We start from the raw sequence: 12,891 nt of genomic DNA, 5'->3' as shown, positions 1-12,891 counted from the left end.
CTCTCTCTCTCCCCTTCTCCCCTTCTCTCCTCTCTCTCTCTCTCTCTCTCTCTCTCTCTCTCTCTCTCTCTCTCTCTCTTAAAAACGTGAAGAAAAAAATCAATATATCGTCAATAGAAAACCGTCTTGAACTCGCATCTTTGATTCGATAATTTGATTTGCTTTTTTTTATTATTTATATTTTTCTTAAAACGTAAAGAAAAGAAATGTGTATCGTCGCTAGAGAATAGTATTGAACCTAGACATTTGATTCTATAATATGATTTGCTTTATTATTATTATTATTATTATTATTATTATTATTATTATTAATCCTTTTCTTAAAACGTAAAAAAAAAATATATGTCCTGATTTGCAGTTGCAGATAAGCAACAAATTAACAGGGAATTAGTATTGAATATATAATACCATCAATTTTCTCTCTCCTTTTAACACGTAAATATGATAAAATTCTCAGATACAAAGTAATGTTACGCAACTTGTACCTCCTAATTTAGTATGCAAATTTTTGTACCCTTTCCCAAACGCGTAAAATATTTATTTGTCAAATAGAACACCTTTATTAGCAGATCCTACTAAGAAACGTAGCCAAAGGTTTAATTGAACATGCAAATCTCTTGCGCTCTTTCTCTTAAGATAAGCGAATAGATAGATAAATAATGAAGATAAAGATAAGATGAAATAAAGAAAAAAAAATCTCTCTCTCCTCTCTCTCTCAAGCAAACTTCTTACCACAGATCCGGTTTAGAAGCAGAGAGCCAGGGGGTTAGCTTGGGCCAAACTCGAGGTTTAGTTCAACATGCAAATCTCTTTCTTAAGATGGAAAAAAAAAGTGTTTCTCTCGCTCTCTGTCTCTCTCTGTCCCCTCTCTCTCTCTCTCTCTCTCCCCTCTCTCTCTCTCTCTCTCTCTTTTCTCCTGTCTCTCTCTGTCTCTCTCTCTCTCTCTCTTCCCCTCTCTCTCTCTTTTCTCTCTCTCCTCCCTCTCCCTCCCCGCCTCTTCCCCCCCCCCCTCCCCTCCCCTCCTCTTTTCCCCCCCTCTCCTCCCCCTCCCTCCCCTTCTTTTCTCTCTCCCTCCCTCCCTCCCCCCCTTTTCTAAGGAAAAAAAGAAAAAAAGAAGAGACCTGGGCCTTTCCCTTTGGCTCATCCGACCGCCTTTCCCCCAGATCCGCCTTAGAAACGAGGCCACGGGAGGAGGCCGAGTGATAGCCAGCGTCCCCTCAACTGCGAGAAGAGGAAGAATACAAGTTCGACATCACCGCCGTTTCCTGCGACGCCAGTGTGGAGTCACAGAAGTCGCTTTGTTTTTATTTGGGGGGTTATTTATTTTGTTGTTTTGGGGGTGAGGGTTCTTTTTTTTTGGGGGGAAGGGGTTTTGTTTGTTAATTTCTGTTTGTTTGTATTTTTGGTTTTTTGGGGGAAGGGAAGTTAGGTGGGATTGTGTTCCCGGTGTGAAGAACATATGGTTTCATTGTTTTTTTTTTCATTTTTAGTCCTAAGTAAAAACAGAAGAAAAAGGAACGATTTAGATTCACCCCCCCCCCTTCCACCACCACCTACATTTACACTCCCCCCCCCCCATACACATTTTTTTCCCTACGTTCTCGAAAACCCCCCTCCTGCTCCCAAGATTTTTTATTCAAGTAGATTTCAAACTTTCTCTCCACAACACTCACGCACCTCCCCCTCCCCCCTCCCCTCCCCCCAAATAACACTCCCTCCTAAGTCTTCTCACCTCTTCTCCCCCCCCCCCCCTCCCCCTTCTGCCAGCGTCACCGTCCCCGTGAAAGTGGGAAAGACGTGAAAGAGTAACGCGCCCGTGTTCGTGGAGCCCTCGTACGTGGTGGGCGTGGACGAAGGGCGCCTGTACGACAGATCCCGACGCTGCAGGCCGAGACCGGATGCTCGCCCCCAAATACGGGGACTCTGCCGTATGAATGTCACCAAGGACCAGGCGGGGGCCCGTGTGCCCTTGCGCCTTCAAGCCTTGGCTTTGTCTTCCCCCGTTCCGTCCTCTCTTCTGCTGGGATTCTTTTTTTCTTGAGTCTCTTCGTTTTCTTATTTTTCTTTGGGTTTTTTTATTATTCTTTTCTGTTCTTCATCCTCTCTTCTTTTTTGTTTTTTTCTTCATCCTGCTTTTTCTTTTTCTTTACCTGTTCTTCTCCTCGTCTTCTTTTTTGTTTTTGTTTTTCATCCTCGTCTTTCTTTCTTATTCTTGTTTCATCCCCGTTTTTCTTTCTTGTTTTGTTTTTCATCCTGCTTTTTTTCTTATTTTTATCCTGTCTTCTTTCTATTTTTTTCTTCACCTGTCTTTTCTTTTTCTTTTTCTTCACCCTCGTCTTTTTTCTTTCTTCACCCTGTCTTTTTTCTTGTTCTTGTTCTTCATCCTCGCTTCTTTTTTGTTCTTTTTTCCCCGTCTTTTTTTTATTTTTCATTCGTTTTCTTTCTTATTCTTGTTTTTCACCCCTCGTCTTTTTCTTTTTCTTGTTCTTCATCCTCGTCTTCTTTCTTATTCTTCACTCGTCTTCTTTTTTATTCTTGTTTTCATCCTCGTTTTTCTTTTTTATTCTTCACCCTCGTCTTTTTCTTATTCTTGTTCTTCCTCGTCTTCTTTTTTTTTTGTTTTCCTTTCCTTCTTTTCTTGTTTTGTCTTCACCCTCGTCTTTTTCTTATTCTCTTTCTTTATTTCGCTTTTTTCTTATTTTTGTTTTATCCTCGTCTTTTTTCTTTTTCTCTTTTTTCCCTCGTCTTCTTTCTTTTCTCGTTCCTTCGTATCTTCTCTCTTGTTCTCCACGTTCGTTTTCTTTTCTTCCCTCGTCTCCTTATTTTTCCTTGTCCCTTTTTTCTTACTTTTCTTCGCCCCCTTTTTAGTCTTTCTTCCTCGCTCCTTTATTCTTTCCTCCTCTCCCCTCTTTTTCTCCTCTTCCTTTATTTTTTCTTTACCATATTTTCTTCTTTTTTATTACTTTTTTATTTTATTTTAAAGTTTGAATTTAAGGCTAAGATTAAGAAGTATATGTAACAAAGGAAAAAAATTTTAAAAAAAAACCTTTAAAAATGAAATATACAGTTTGGTGAAAAGCCATTATCAGGGAATAATAGCCAGCATGGTTTCGAGATCCCCCCCCCCCCTGGCCCCCCGCCCTCCATTTTGCCCTCCACTTCCCCCCCCCCCCGTTTACACCCACTTTTTTCCACGGTTTGCCCTCCATCTCAATAAACCATCCACCCCCCCCCCTTTCGTTCACTTTACCCCCTTTTTATCACCTCCATCTCCACCCCCCACCCTAACATTCCATCACCCCCACCACCCCCCCTCATCCCCCACCTAACTCATCCATTATTCCCCCCCATCCATCCACCCGCGCCACCCAACCCCGCCCAACCCAAAAAATTCCCTTCTACCCCCCCCCCACCCGCACTTCTCCACCCCCTCACCCCTCCCCCCCCACGCCCACTCAATCCTCCTCCCACCCCCTAAACCCCCCTTTCCCCCCCCACCAAAACTCCCTTCCCCCCCCACTCACCCCCCCTCCCCCGCCCATCCCCCCTCCTTTCCCCGCCCCTCAAACCTCCTTTCCCCCGCCCACTCAATCCTCCTTTCCAGGGCCCCCTCACCCCTCCTTTCCCCCGCCCACTCACCCCCCCCTCCACGCCCCCTCCCCCTCCCCTCCCACGCCACTCACCCTCCCCTTTTTCCCCCGCCCCCACCCCCCTTTCCCACGCCCCCTCACCCCTCCTTTTCCCCCGCCCCAGCCTTCAGATCGCAGCGAGGGGGTGGTGCGGAACACACCCCTGGACTACGAGAAGTCCCCCAACCACATCCATCTGTGGTTGTCGACTGCGGATGGAGCGCCGCAGCCCGTCATGGTCCCTCAAGGTCAACCGAGTGGCACCCGGGGTGGAAAAGGGCAGTGTGTGTGTGTGTGTGTGTGGTGTGGTGTGTGTGTGTGTGTGGTGTGTGTTGTGTGTTGTTGTGGTGTGGTTGGTGTGGTTGTGTGTGTGTGTGGGGGTTGTGTGTCTTTGGTGGTTGTGTGTGTGGGGTGTGGGGTGTGTGTGGTGTGTGTGTGGGTGTGTGTGTTGTGGTTTGGGGGGGGGGTTGGGGTGTGTTGTGGTTGTGTGTGTTGTGTTGTGTGTTTTACATTGAAATGCGTAATATAGAGATTTTGGGATTCTTTTGGGTGGGAAATTTTTTTCCTTTTTTTTGTTTTACTTTATTTTTAAAGGTTTTAGATTTTTTTTATGTAGTTTGATTCATTTTAAATTTTTTTTTTCATCAGTCAAAGTTTTCCGCGTGTAGCAAAAATCCATATTTGATTCAGCAGAGAAATGGCACAGAAACAAAACCGTTTGTTTTTTTTAGAGATTTGGTACAAAAACAAAAAAGTCCTATCACTTTTCCCCATTTATATATTTTTAGTTCGAGTCCATTGCCGTATTGATAGCCACCGAATAATTGTTTGCCAGTTAATGAAAGCTTTATATGATAATTGTACGTTTAAGCACTGATGTCCGAGATTTAATAGCCCCGTTTTATCTAGAGCATTTGCAGCTATGAATAATAATACGATTCGTACCTTTTCGCTGTATAAACAAGGAAAACCGTTACGTCCGTTTGAAAATTTAAATTTTCTTGACTCGTACAAACAAAGCTATGAATGTCGTTTTGTTATGCAGTGGACTAACTTTGGCGTTCTATCTTTCAATTGGGGGGGGGAGGGGGTGTAATGCGTATTGTCTATGTAAATGTTCAAATTAGCAACAAATAAGTCCTTGGGATATTCCATATTTAGGTACTTGTGTAGTTGTAAATAAGAGGCATCCGTAACATTATATGCTAGTGTTTGCCTTCGTTTGTGTGTTTGTGGGTGTATAGTTTTTTGTGTGTGTGTAATACGAGTGAGTGTGTGTGTGTGTGTGAGGAGAAGAGAGTATGTAGTAATTTGTGTGTGCGTTGTGCGTGTGTGTGTGTGTGTGTGTGTGTGGGTGTGGTGTGTGTGTGTGTTGTGTGTGTGTGTGTGTGTTTTGTGTGTGTGTGTGTGTGTGTGTGGTGGCATGAGTGTTCGTGTCTGTGTCTGTATATACACGCGTGTCTCAGCGCTTACCTCATCCAAAACCCCCCCCTTTTCCACCGCGCATACCCTTGCTCAGGCCCCCTAAGTTCCCCCCTCCCCCTCCCGCAGCAATCACCGACCAGGGGGAAAGTACTCCCGGCTCCGGTCCCCAGGAGCTGTTCCCTTCGGCGCCCCCTGGAGCTGTGCAACGTGCCCTGCCGCGTGGAGAGGGTCCAGGCGCGCATCACCTCACCACCAAGCCCCCATCGGCAAGGGATGCGACAGGGACACCTACTCCGGGGCGGCGCAGAGGAAGATGTGCGGTTAGTCTCGCGAAGGTTTTGTCCGAGGCTTCTTAGTGGTTTTTTTTTTTCTTTTCTTTTCTTTTCTTTTTTTTTTCGTCGGATTCTTTTCTTTGTATTTATTTCGTCTTCCCCTTTTCTTCGTCGTCTTTTTCACTTTTTCCTCGTCTTCTTTTTCTTTCTTTTCTCCGTCGTCATTTCCTTTCTTTTCTTCGTCGTCATTTCCTTTCCTTTCTTCGTCCTCTCTTTTTTTTTTTTTCTTCTTTCTTTCTTTTCATCGCCCTTTCTTTTTTTTCTTTTTTTTCGTCTTCTTTTTCTTCATTTTCTTCATTTTCCCCTTTGCTTCGTCTTCCTTTTCTTCCTCGCCTTCTTTTTTTCGTCTTTTTCTTCGATTTTCTTTTCCTCGTTTTTTGGATGGGTTTAATGGATGCCCTTCTACTCTTTTCCTTTTTTTCGCCTATTTTTCTTCGATTTTCTTCTCGTCTGTTGGGAATGGGTTTATGGGTGGTTTTATTTCTCTCTTTTAGTGGGTAATTTTTCTCTTATTTGTTGTAGGTATACATGCTTTGGATTTTCGGTTGAGAGTTCTTATTTCATAATTATTCAGAAGCCGAAGAGAGAGTAAAAAGGGGACTAAGAGATTGCAACTCGCGTTTTTATTTTAATTATTTTTTATTTTTTTATTATTTTTTTTTCATAACTTTTTACTTTCTCCCATTCTCTCTTTTTTTTGTTTTTTTTTCCCTTTACTCTCTCTCTTTCTTCTCGTCTTTCCTCTTTTCGTCCCAACTTTCTCATTCTTTTTTGTCTTTCTTCCCTTTTTTCTCCTCTCTGTCTTCCCTTCTTTCTTTCTCTCTTTCGTCCCTACATCCTCCTCTTTCTTCCCGTCGTTATCGCCTCCCCCCTTCCCCCCATTTTTTCATCTCTTCCCGCCCTTCTGCAGGCGCCAGCTCCTCCAGCATCGAGCTCCTGCCGGCGCCTGGTGCAGGGAAGGGATTGGACCGCCGGGCCTGCACTCTGACGAAGGCCATGAAGGGGACCTGATCTACGGTTCGACGGGACTCCTCCGGCACCATCATCCCCGAGTCTGTCCTCAACCACAACCTGACGTCGACCTTCACCATATCCACCTGGCTCAAGCACAATTTGGGAGGCGGGCACGGACAAGGTAAGGAGCGGGCGGAGGGGCGGCGTGGGAATTTTGGTCTCTGGTCGGAAGGGGATGGATGGGCCTGATTGTATTCCTGGGCGAAATTTTGGAGAAAAGAGTTTGAGTTTTTTTTTTTTTCTATTTTGGTTATGTCTTCCTTTTTTTGGGTTGATTATGTCCGTATCGTAATGGAGATTAGGTAGTGATGATGGGGTTAAAGTGGTTTTAAGGGCCCTTAGTTTTATAGGTCTTCTGGTCTGTCAGTGAATCTAATCAACACCACAAGTAAATTACATAATATCAAAGGCAGATCAGGTGATATCACATTCAAAGCACACATCAAATGCGGATCGTGTGATATTAATTTCAAATAAACCGATATCAGATGCAGATCACGTGATACCAATTTCAATCACACATCAGATGCAAATCCGTGATACCAATTTCAAAATTACATGACATCAGTGCAGAGCGCGTGATACCAAATACAATTACCTAAATATACTTTAATCAACTGAACGCCCCCCCCCCTTCCAGCACACCAAGGAGCACATCCTCTGCAACGCCGACGACCACAAGAGAACCGCCACCACAGGGCCCCTCTTCGTGAGGAACTGCCGCCTCATCCTCCTGCTGCGTCGCGACTACACCGAGGCCAACCTCAACACCTTCCACCCGGGCCGAGTGGAGTGGAAGCTCCCCCCAGTGAGCTGAGGCTGGAGAGTTTAGAGCTTCCCCCTGGGACGGGTTTTGGGGAGATGAGCGCGGTTCTCTGAAGTCGTTTGTTTGTTGATACTTGTGTTTATTTTTTATATTTTTTTTATATAATCTTTCTTTTTAATATCTCTGGGCTAAGTAGAAAGGCAGGTACACTTTGCCTGAGCAGAAGGCTTTTAAAAAATTGATTTATCAGGGTTTCTAAACTTTTTTTTTTTTATTTTATTATTAGAGAAGGATTTTTGTTTCATATTCCTTTTTTTTTATTAGAGAAAGATTTTGCTTTCTATTTCTTTATTAATGCATTATCTTGGATGCAGGTGTGTGACAATGAATGGCATCACTACTCTGTCCACGTGAAGCTGCCCGAGGTAACCCCGTACGTCGACGGCCCAAACTTCCGGCCCGAGAATGGAGAATCCCCTGAGGTGGGTTCGATTTTTATTGTTTTGGTTCTTGTTTAATATTAGATTGTTTTTAATAGTAGCTTGTCATTTATATTGGCTTGTTTTTAATAATAATACGTTGTTAAGATTTGCTTGCTATTTGTATTAGTTGACCGGTTTCCACTGTGTATGATTAGTTTTGGGGGAGCAAATATTAACGCTATCTTTTTATCAAGGGTACGCCAGCCTTGGTTAAGACATGAATTTAACACGACGTTTACATGTTTCAGGGGATTGATGACTGGCCCCTTCACCCAACGCGTGGCATCAACACCACAATGAGCGTCGGCGCTTGTTGGCAAGGTCAGCATGATATTTTTTTTTTCATAGTGAATGGGTTGTTTTGGGATACTGCGTGTAATTTAGTATCTTATAAATTTCTAAGACGATATAGATTGCTTGTTAGTATTTTTCGTCAAAACATGCTGATGGGGAGGATTTTGAATGCGAATGATCGTATAGAAGGGCGTCCTCCCTTTTTTGTCAGGAAAATATTCTCATTCACGCCTTTCCCTTCGCTTTCCACGGACCCATTTCTTGATAACATAGTAAGACAATGCGTAGGTTTTTCCTCCCAGGCCCCGAGGGCAACATGAAGCACGGCCTCTCGGGCTACCTGGCTGGCCTCTCGGTTCTCGGGGGGCCCGGGAGTCGCCGCGCGTCCTGTCCTGCCGGGAACCCGCTCCCAGGAGTCGCTCGACACTCCGGGCCATGGAACTCCTGCAGCCCAGCATGGAGCTCCTCACCAACAATGGTTACGAAGTCCCTTTTGGTTGTGTTTTGGAATTGTGTGAGGAGGGTCGTGTAGTGATTGTAGGGTGTTTGGTTTTTTATGTACGCGCTTAAGGAAGTTAATTCTGATTTTTTTGTTTTGTAGAAATGACACAGATCACCATCGAAGGCAATAATGGACTAACCCTTTAGACGCTGATCCGCCGCGTGCTTTACGTCAACGGCGAGACTTCCCCACCCCGGGACGTCGCCTGTCTCTGTGACCAATAACATCTTGTAAGTGTTTTCACTTATAACTTTCAAATGCCGTAAACAGATTATGAATCTATAGTGTTTGGGGATATCCCCCGTCTGTATAATCTTGGTTTTAACCTTTGCCAATCTCTCCAGGTGCAACTCCGAAAAGGCCCTGAAGGTTGCCACCGCCCAGAGCTTCGTGGTGGTGATGCGCCGCACCAGCCCAGCATCGAGCTTAACGGGACCACCCAACTTCGCCGAGGAGTACGAGGCCTTCCCCCAGGGGCCTGCGCGTGTTCCCTGACGTCGGCATCTACCTGTCGGCTGCCGCGGAGGAGGCCACGGCCCCCACACTGGCGGCCAGCGGACGAGTGCGTGGTGTCGGTGTATCCCCCTCTGAACCCCGACCACGAGACGCTGGTCCTCCCGACAACCTGATCGCCGAGCTCGGCCTGGCCCCCTCCATCACGCGCCAGGGAGCCACCGTGTCCGGGCCCACACTACGCACCAAATACCATCATCCGCGCCAGATCCACTACGCCAACCGCAAGCCAGCCTACTACCTGAACCGGGCCTTCAAGCTGTCGTGCTCCGAGCTCGGTGGTCGCTTCACAAGTAACGAATATGTCCAGACGGTGAGTACCGTTTACTACCGGGTTTAGAGTTCAGTCCTTTGTCAAAACTATTTTCTTTATTTTAAATTTGAATTATAGGTTTTTGAACACCTTTTTTCATCATAACAATATTTCCAACAGGTGACAGTGATCCACCCGCAACTCAGCGGGGACAAAAACCGCAGCCTTCAACACCAACCCCGACAGCTTTCCCTCCCCACATGGAACACAACAACCACAACGCCCACCAGGAGGCCGACGCCCACCTGACACACCACAACCCCCAGCCTGTGCCAGCTCATGCCAAGCTCTCCGCCCATCACGTTGACCCAAAACCCGCCCACACCGTCAATGACGTTTACTTCACTTCAAATGTCATGGAGGGCGTAGCAGTCAACAGCGCCAGTAATTTCATTATTTGTAGTTTGGGTGTGAAAAGATCTATTTGCATTATCATAATACTCCCATTCATTTAGTAGTAAAAGGGAAATGATAGAAGATAAAGGGGGATGCTGTTTGACTTGTTATGGTTGTGTAAGATTGTAGAAAAATGTCTAGGGAATAAGGGATCTTGAAAGATGGAAGTATATATAATTATTGTGTATGTATGTATATTTACATGCATATAGGGAAGATTAAAATGTATTGAAATTGTCCAAAACTTTAAAATGATCGAGAATAGTTAGAGAAGTATATATGCAAAGCTTCAATAAAACGTCTTTAGATAAGAGGGAGGGAGTACTAAGGGAATGCTGATGAAAATCTATAAAAGAGAGAAAAGAAAACGATAAAAATTTCGCAGGGGAAGAATTTTAAAAAGAGTGTCGCAGAAGAAAAAAAGTTTTTGGTTTTTTATTATTATTAAAAATTTGATAATTTTAAAATTGTCAAAGGGGGGTGAAAGAAGGGCTTGGTATTTATATAGTCATCTGTGCAAAAGTGGAAAATGTTGCTATTTGCACAGTTTTGTGCATGGTAGCTTAGGTAGGTTTTCGTATCTATTGAAACCCTTCCTTTTTTCCTTTTCTTTTTTTGGGGGAATATTTTTAGTTTTTTCAGAATCTAGCCTTTTTCAGTAATGTTTAAAGAAAATGTGCCATAAAAACCTCACGAGATATGAATACGAAATTGGTTTTTTTTTTCAAATTAATTAAAAAGGGTTTCTATGCAATTACTTAGCTCTTCCCAAAAGATTATTCTGACCCTTGTTTCCCTGTGATATTTTTTTTTAGAAAAGGCTTAATTAAGGTGTTGGAAATTTAAAACGTTAGAGGTGTTGTAGATTGGGTTTTTTACATATATGAGCTGAAGTTGAAGAAACGTTTTGTTTTTAGGAAATTAAATCCCATTCCAAACCCTTAATTTTTTTTATCAAAAATATTTATTTTTTTTTGAAAATTATATGAGAACTTCAGGAGTTATGGCTTTGCAACAGAGCGTGCGATAAAAATAACAAAAGACTAAAAAATTTGTATAGCTTTTGTACAGTTCAGAACCTGTGAGAAAATATCCCTTTTTGTTTAAAAATTTAATATCAAAGATCTGTCGTGAAGTCCCCTTTTCCTACGTATTTAAACCCTTGATAATTTTATTGGGGGGGGTTTGATCATAGTAAGCATTCAATGGTATTTTTTGGGGTGTTTTTATATTTTAATTTTGTAGAGGAAAAGAAACAGCATATCAGGATGAGAGCTAGTCACCCAAAATAATGTCATTAGAATTTTTGAATAAACTCGCATACTCCTTCCCCGAATTTTAAAGGGGATCTTAAACGTTTTATCGTCAAATTTATCAGAAAAAAAACTCTGATTTTAAATGTACGACTATAAAATGTATATAAAAAAAAAGTTCGATCCCAAAATGTATCTGAAAAAAATATTCCTGAAATGTACGATCATAAAATATATCAGAACAAATCTTAAACTTAAAAAAAATTAAAAATCGTCAAATGTGTCAGAAACATGTTGACTTTGCCCAAGGTGACCACAAGTAGTGTAGAGCCAAACCCCATACTATAAAGTGGCGACATAGCCTCTCACGCTTTGTCCTTGCTTATGTCAACAGACATGTATGGGGGGAGCAGAACGCAGGCAGCTGTGCTTGCCGCGGGTGAGGTTTTCAGGCGCTGTACGCTACGACACTCGTAGATCACATTCGTGCACTTTAGGACGATGGGACGCAGGGAATCGGACAGTTGAGAGTGGCGAACTTCATTCCGAGTCTTTTGAGATTTTGCCACAACGTCTCTTGGATGCTTGATCTTTCTTCTTGTTTTTGAGTGTGTGATTTTGTAGTGCAGTAGATATATATATATATATATATATATATATATATATATTATATATATATATATATATATATATATATATATATATATTAGTTGATTAAAGACAGATCGTTTTATTAGAAAGTCACTTGGATATGTGTATGGTCATTCCCTTACGATTCCAAGATGGCAGTAAAGAACAAACTCTCAAAAAACAGATATATAAACAAAGTCCCCGGCTTCCCATTTCGTAAAAACTGCACACCCACACAGTAGGCTTACAAAGAGGCTAAGATCCGCAACAGCACCGCCCACCCGCCCTCACCGCCCACCAGAAAAGAGCAGCTCACCAAATCCACCTTGTTATAGTACTAAGCACGTCATGACAGAGTCGAAGTCATGCTGTATGTGTCACGTGACAGCATGAGGGGCATCACACCTCGGCACTAGATTACCTCACCTCACTATCTGCACTGTATCATGTAGGCTGGAGAGAAGGGCAGACCGAGTCGGATTTTCGTGCAGAGGATGAGGATTAAAATCTTACATTTCAAAAAAAAAAAAAAAAATATATGATTGGGGAGGAATTCACGATTTTTGAGGTGATTTTTTAAAATTGGTGTGTAATTATATATTTTTTTTCAAATAAGGGACTTATTAAATGTATTTGCTTTGCTCACATTACTGCTATGGCCATTCTTTGATATGCACTTGACTTATCCGTAATCATAACATTAACCACCAAAATATTAATATAGTAGACTCACTAAAGAAAGAAAAAAAAAGTAAAATAAATAAACACAAAAGAAAGTATATATAGAAATACCAAATATCTCACACCAAACATCATCATCTAATAAAAAAAAAAAAAAATCCTCATCGCTCCCCCCAAAAATTAACCTCCCCTCCCCCCCTCCTTACTCTAGGTCATGCAGTCACCATCATCATCGTCGTGTGCGTCGGATTCCTCGTGTTCATGGTGGTCTTGGGCGTGATCCGTGTCCGCGCCGCCCACACCCGCACACCCACGAGGACGTCGCAGATGCCGAAATGGCGTGGGATGATTCCTCTCTCAACATCACGTTAATCCATGGAGGTATGGTGCTTGTTCTTCCTGGTGCGGAGGAGGGGATTTCTCTCTGTCTCTCTCTCTCTCTCTGTATCTCTCTCTCATTATCTCTCTCTATATCTCTCTCTCTCTCTCTCTCTCTCTCTCTCTCTCTCTCTCCTCTCTCTCTCTCTCTCTTCTCTCTCTCTCTCTCTCTCTCTCTCTCTCTCTTCTCTCCTCTCTCTCTCTTCTTTGGGGGGGGGATAAGACAGGGGTGTTGTCATTTTTTCTTCTTTTCCTTTTTGGCGGGGGGGGTCTTTGTTTCGAT

At 43.1% G+C, this 12,891-nt stretch overlaps 1 protein-coding gene and 1 pseudogene across 1 annotated transcript; both read left to right on the top strand.

Annotated features, from left to right (window-relative positions):
* LOC119598459 overlaps window positions 1–9,441 on the top strand; it is a 24,514-nt pseudogene extending 15,073 nt beyond the window's left edge.
* A 26-nt stretch (window positions 9,442–9,467) lies between these two features.
* LOC119598458 (calsyntenin-1-like) lies at window positions 9,468–12,602 on the top strand. Its single transcript, XM_037948093.1, has 2 exons — window positions 9,468–9,654; window positions 12,442–12,602. The coding sequence occupies exons 1-2, from the start codon at window positions 9,471–9,473 to the stop codon at window positions 12,600–12,602; spliced, it is 345 nt and encodes a 114-aa protein (XP_037804021.1). The 5' UTR covers window positions 9,468–9,470.
* The last annotated feature ends 289 nt before the right edge of the window (window positions 12,603–12,891 follow it).

Source organism: Penaeus monodon, chromosome 41 (assembly GCF_015228065.2).
Source record: "Penaeus monodon isolate SGIC_2016 chromosome 41, NSTDA_Pmon_1, whole genome shotgun sequence".
Lineage (NCBI taxonomy): Eukaryota > Metazoa > Arthropoda > Malacostraca > Decapoda > Penaeidae > Penaeus > Penaeus monodon.
Note: the sequence above shows the minus strand (reverse complement) of the source record. Positions and strands in the feature narration are given on the sequence as shown.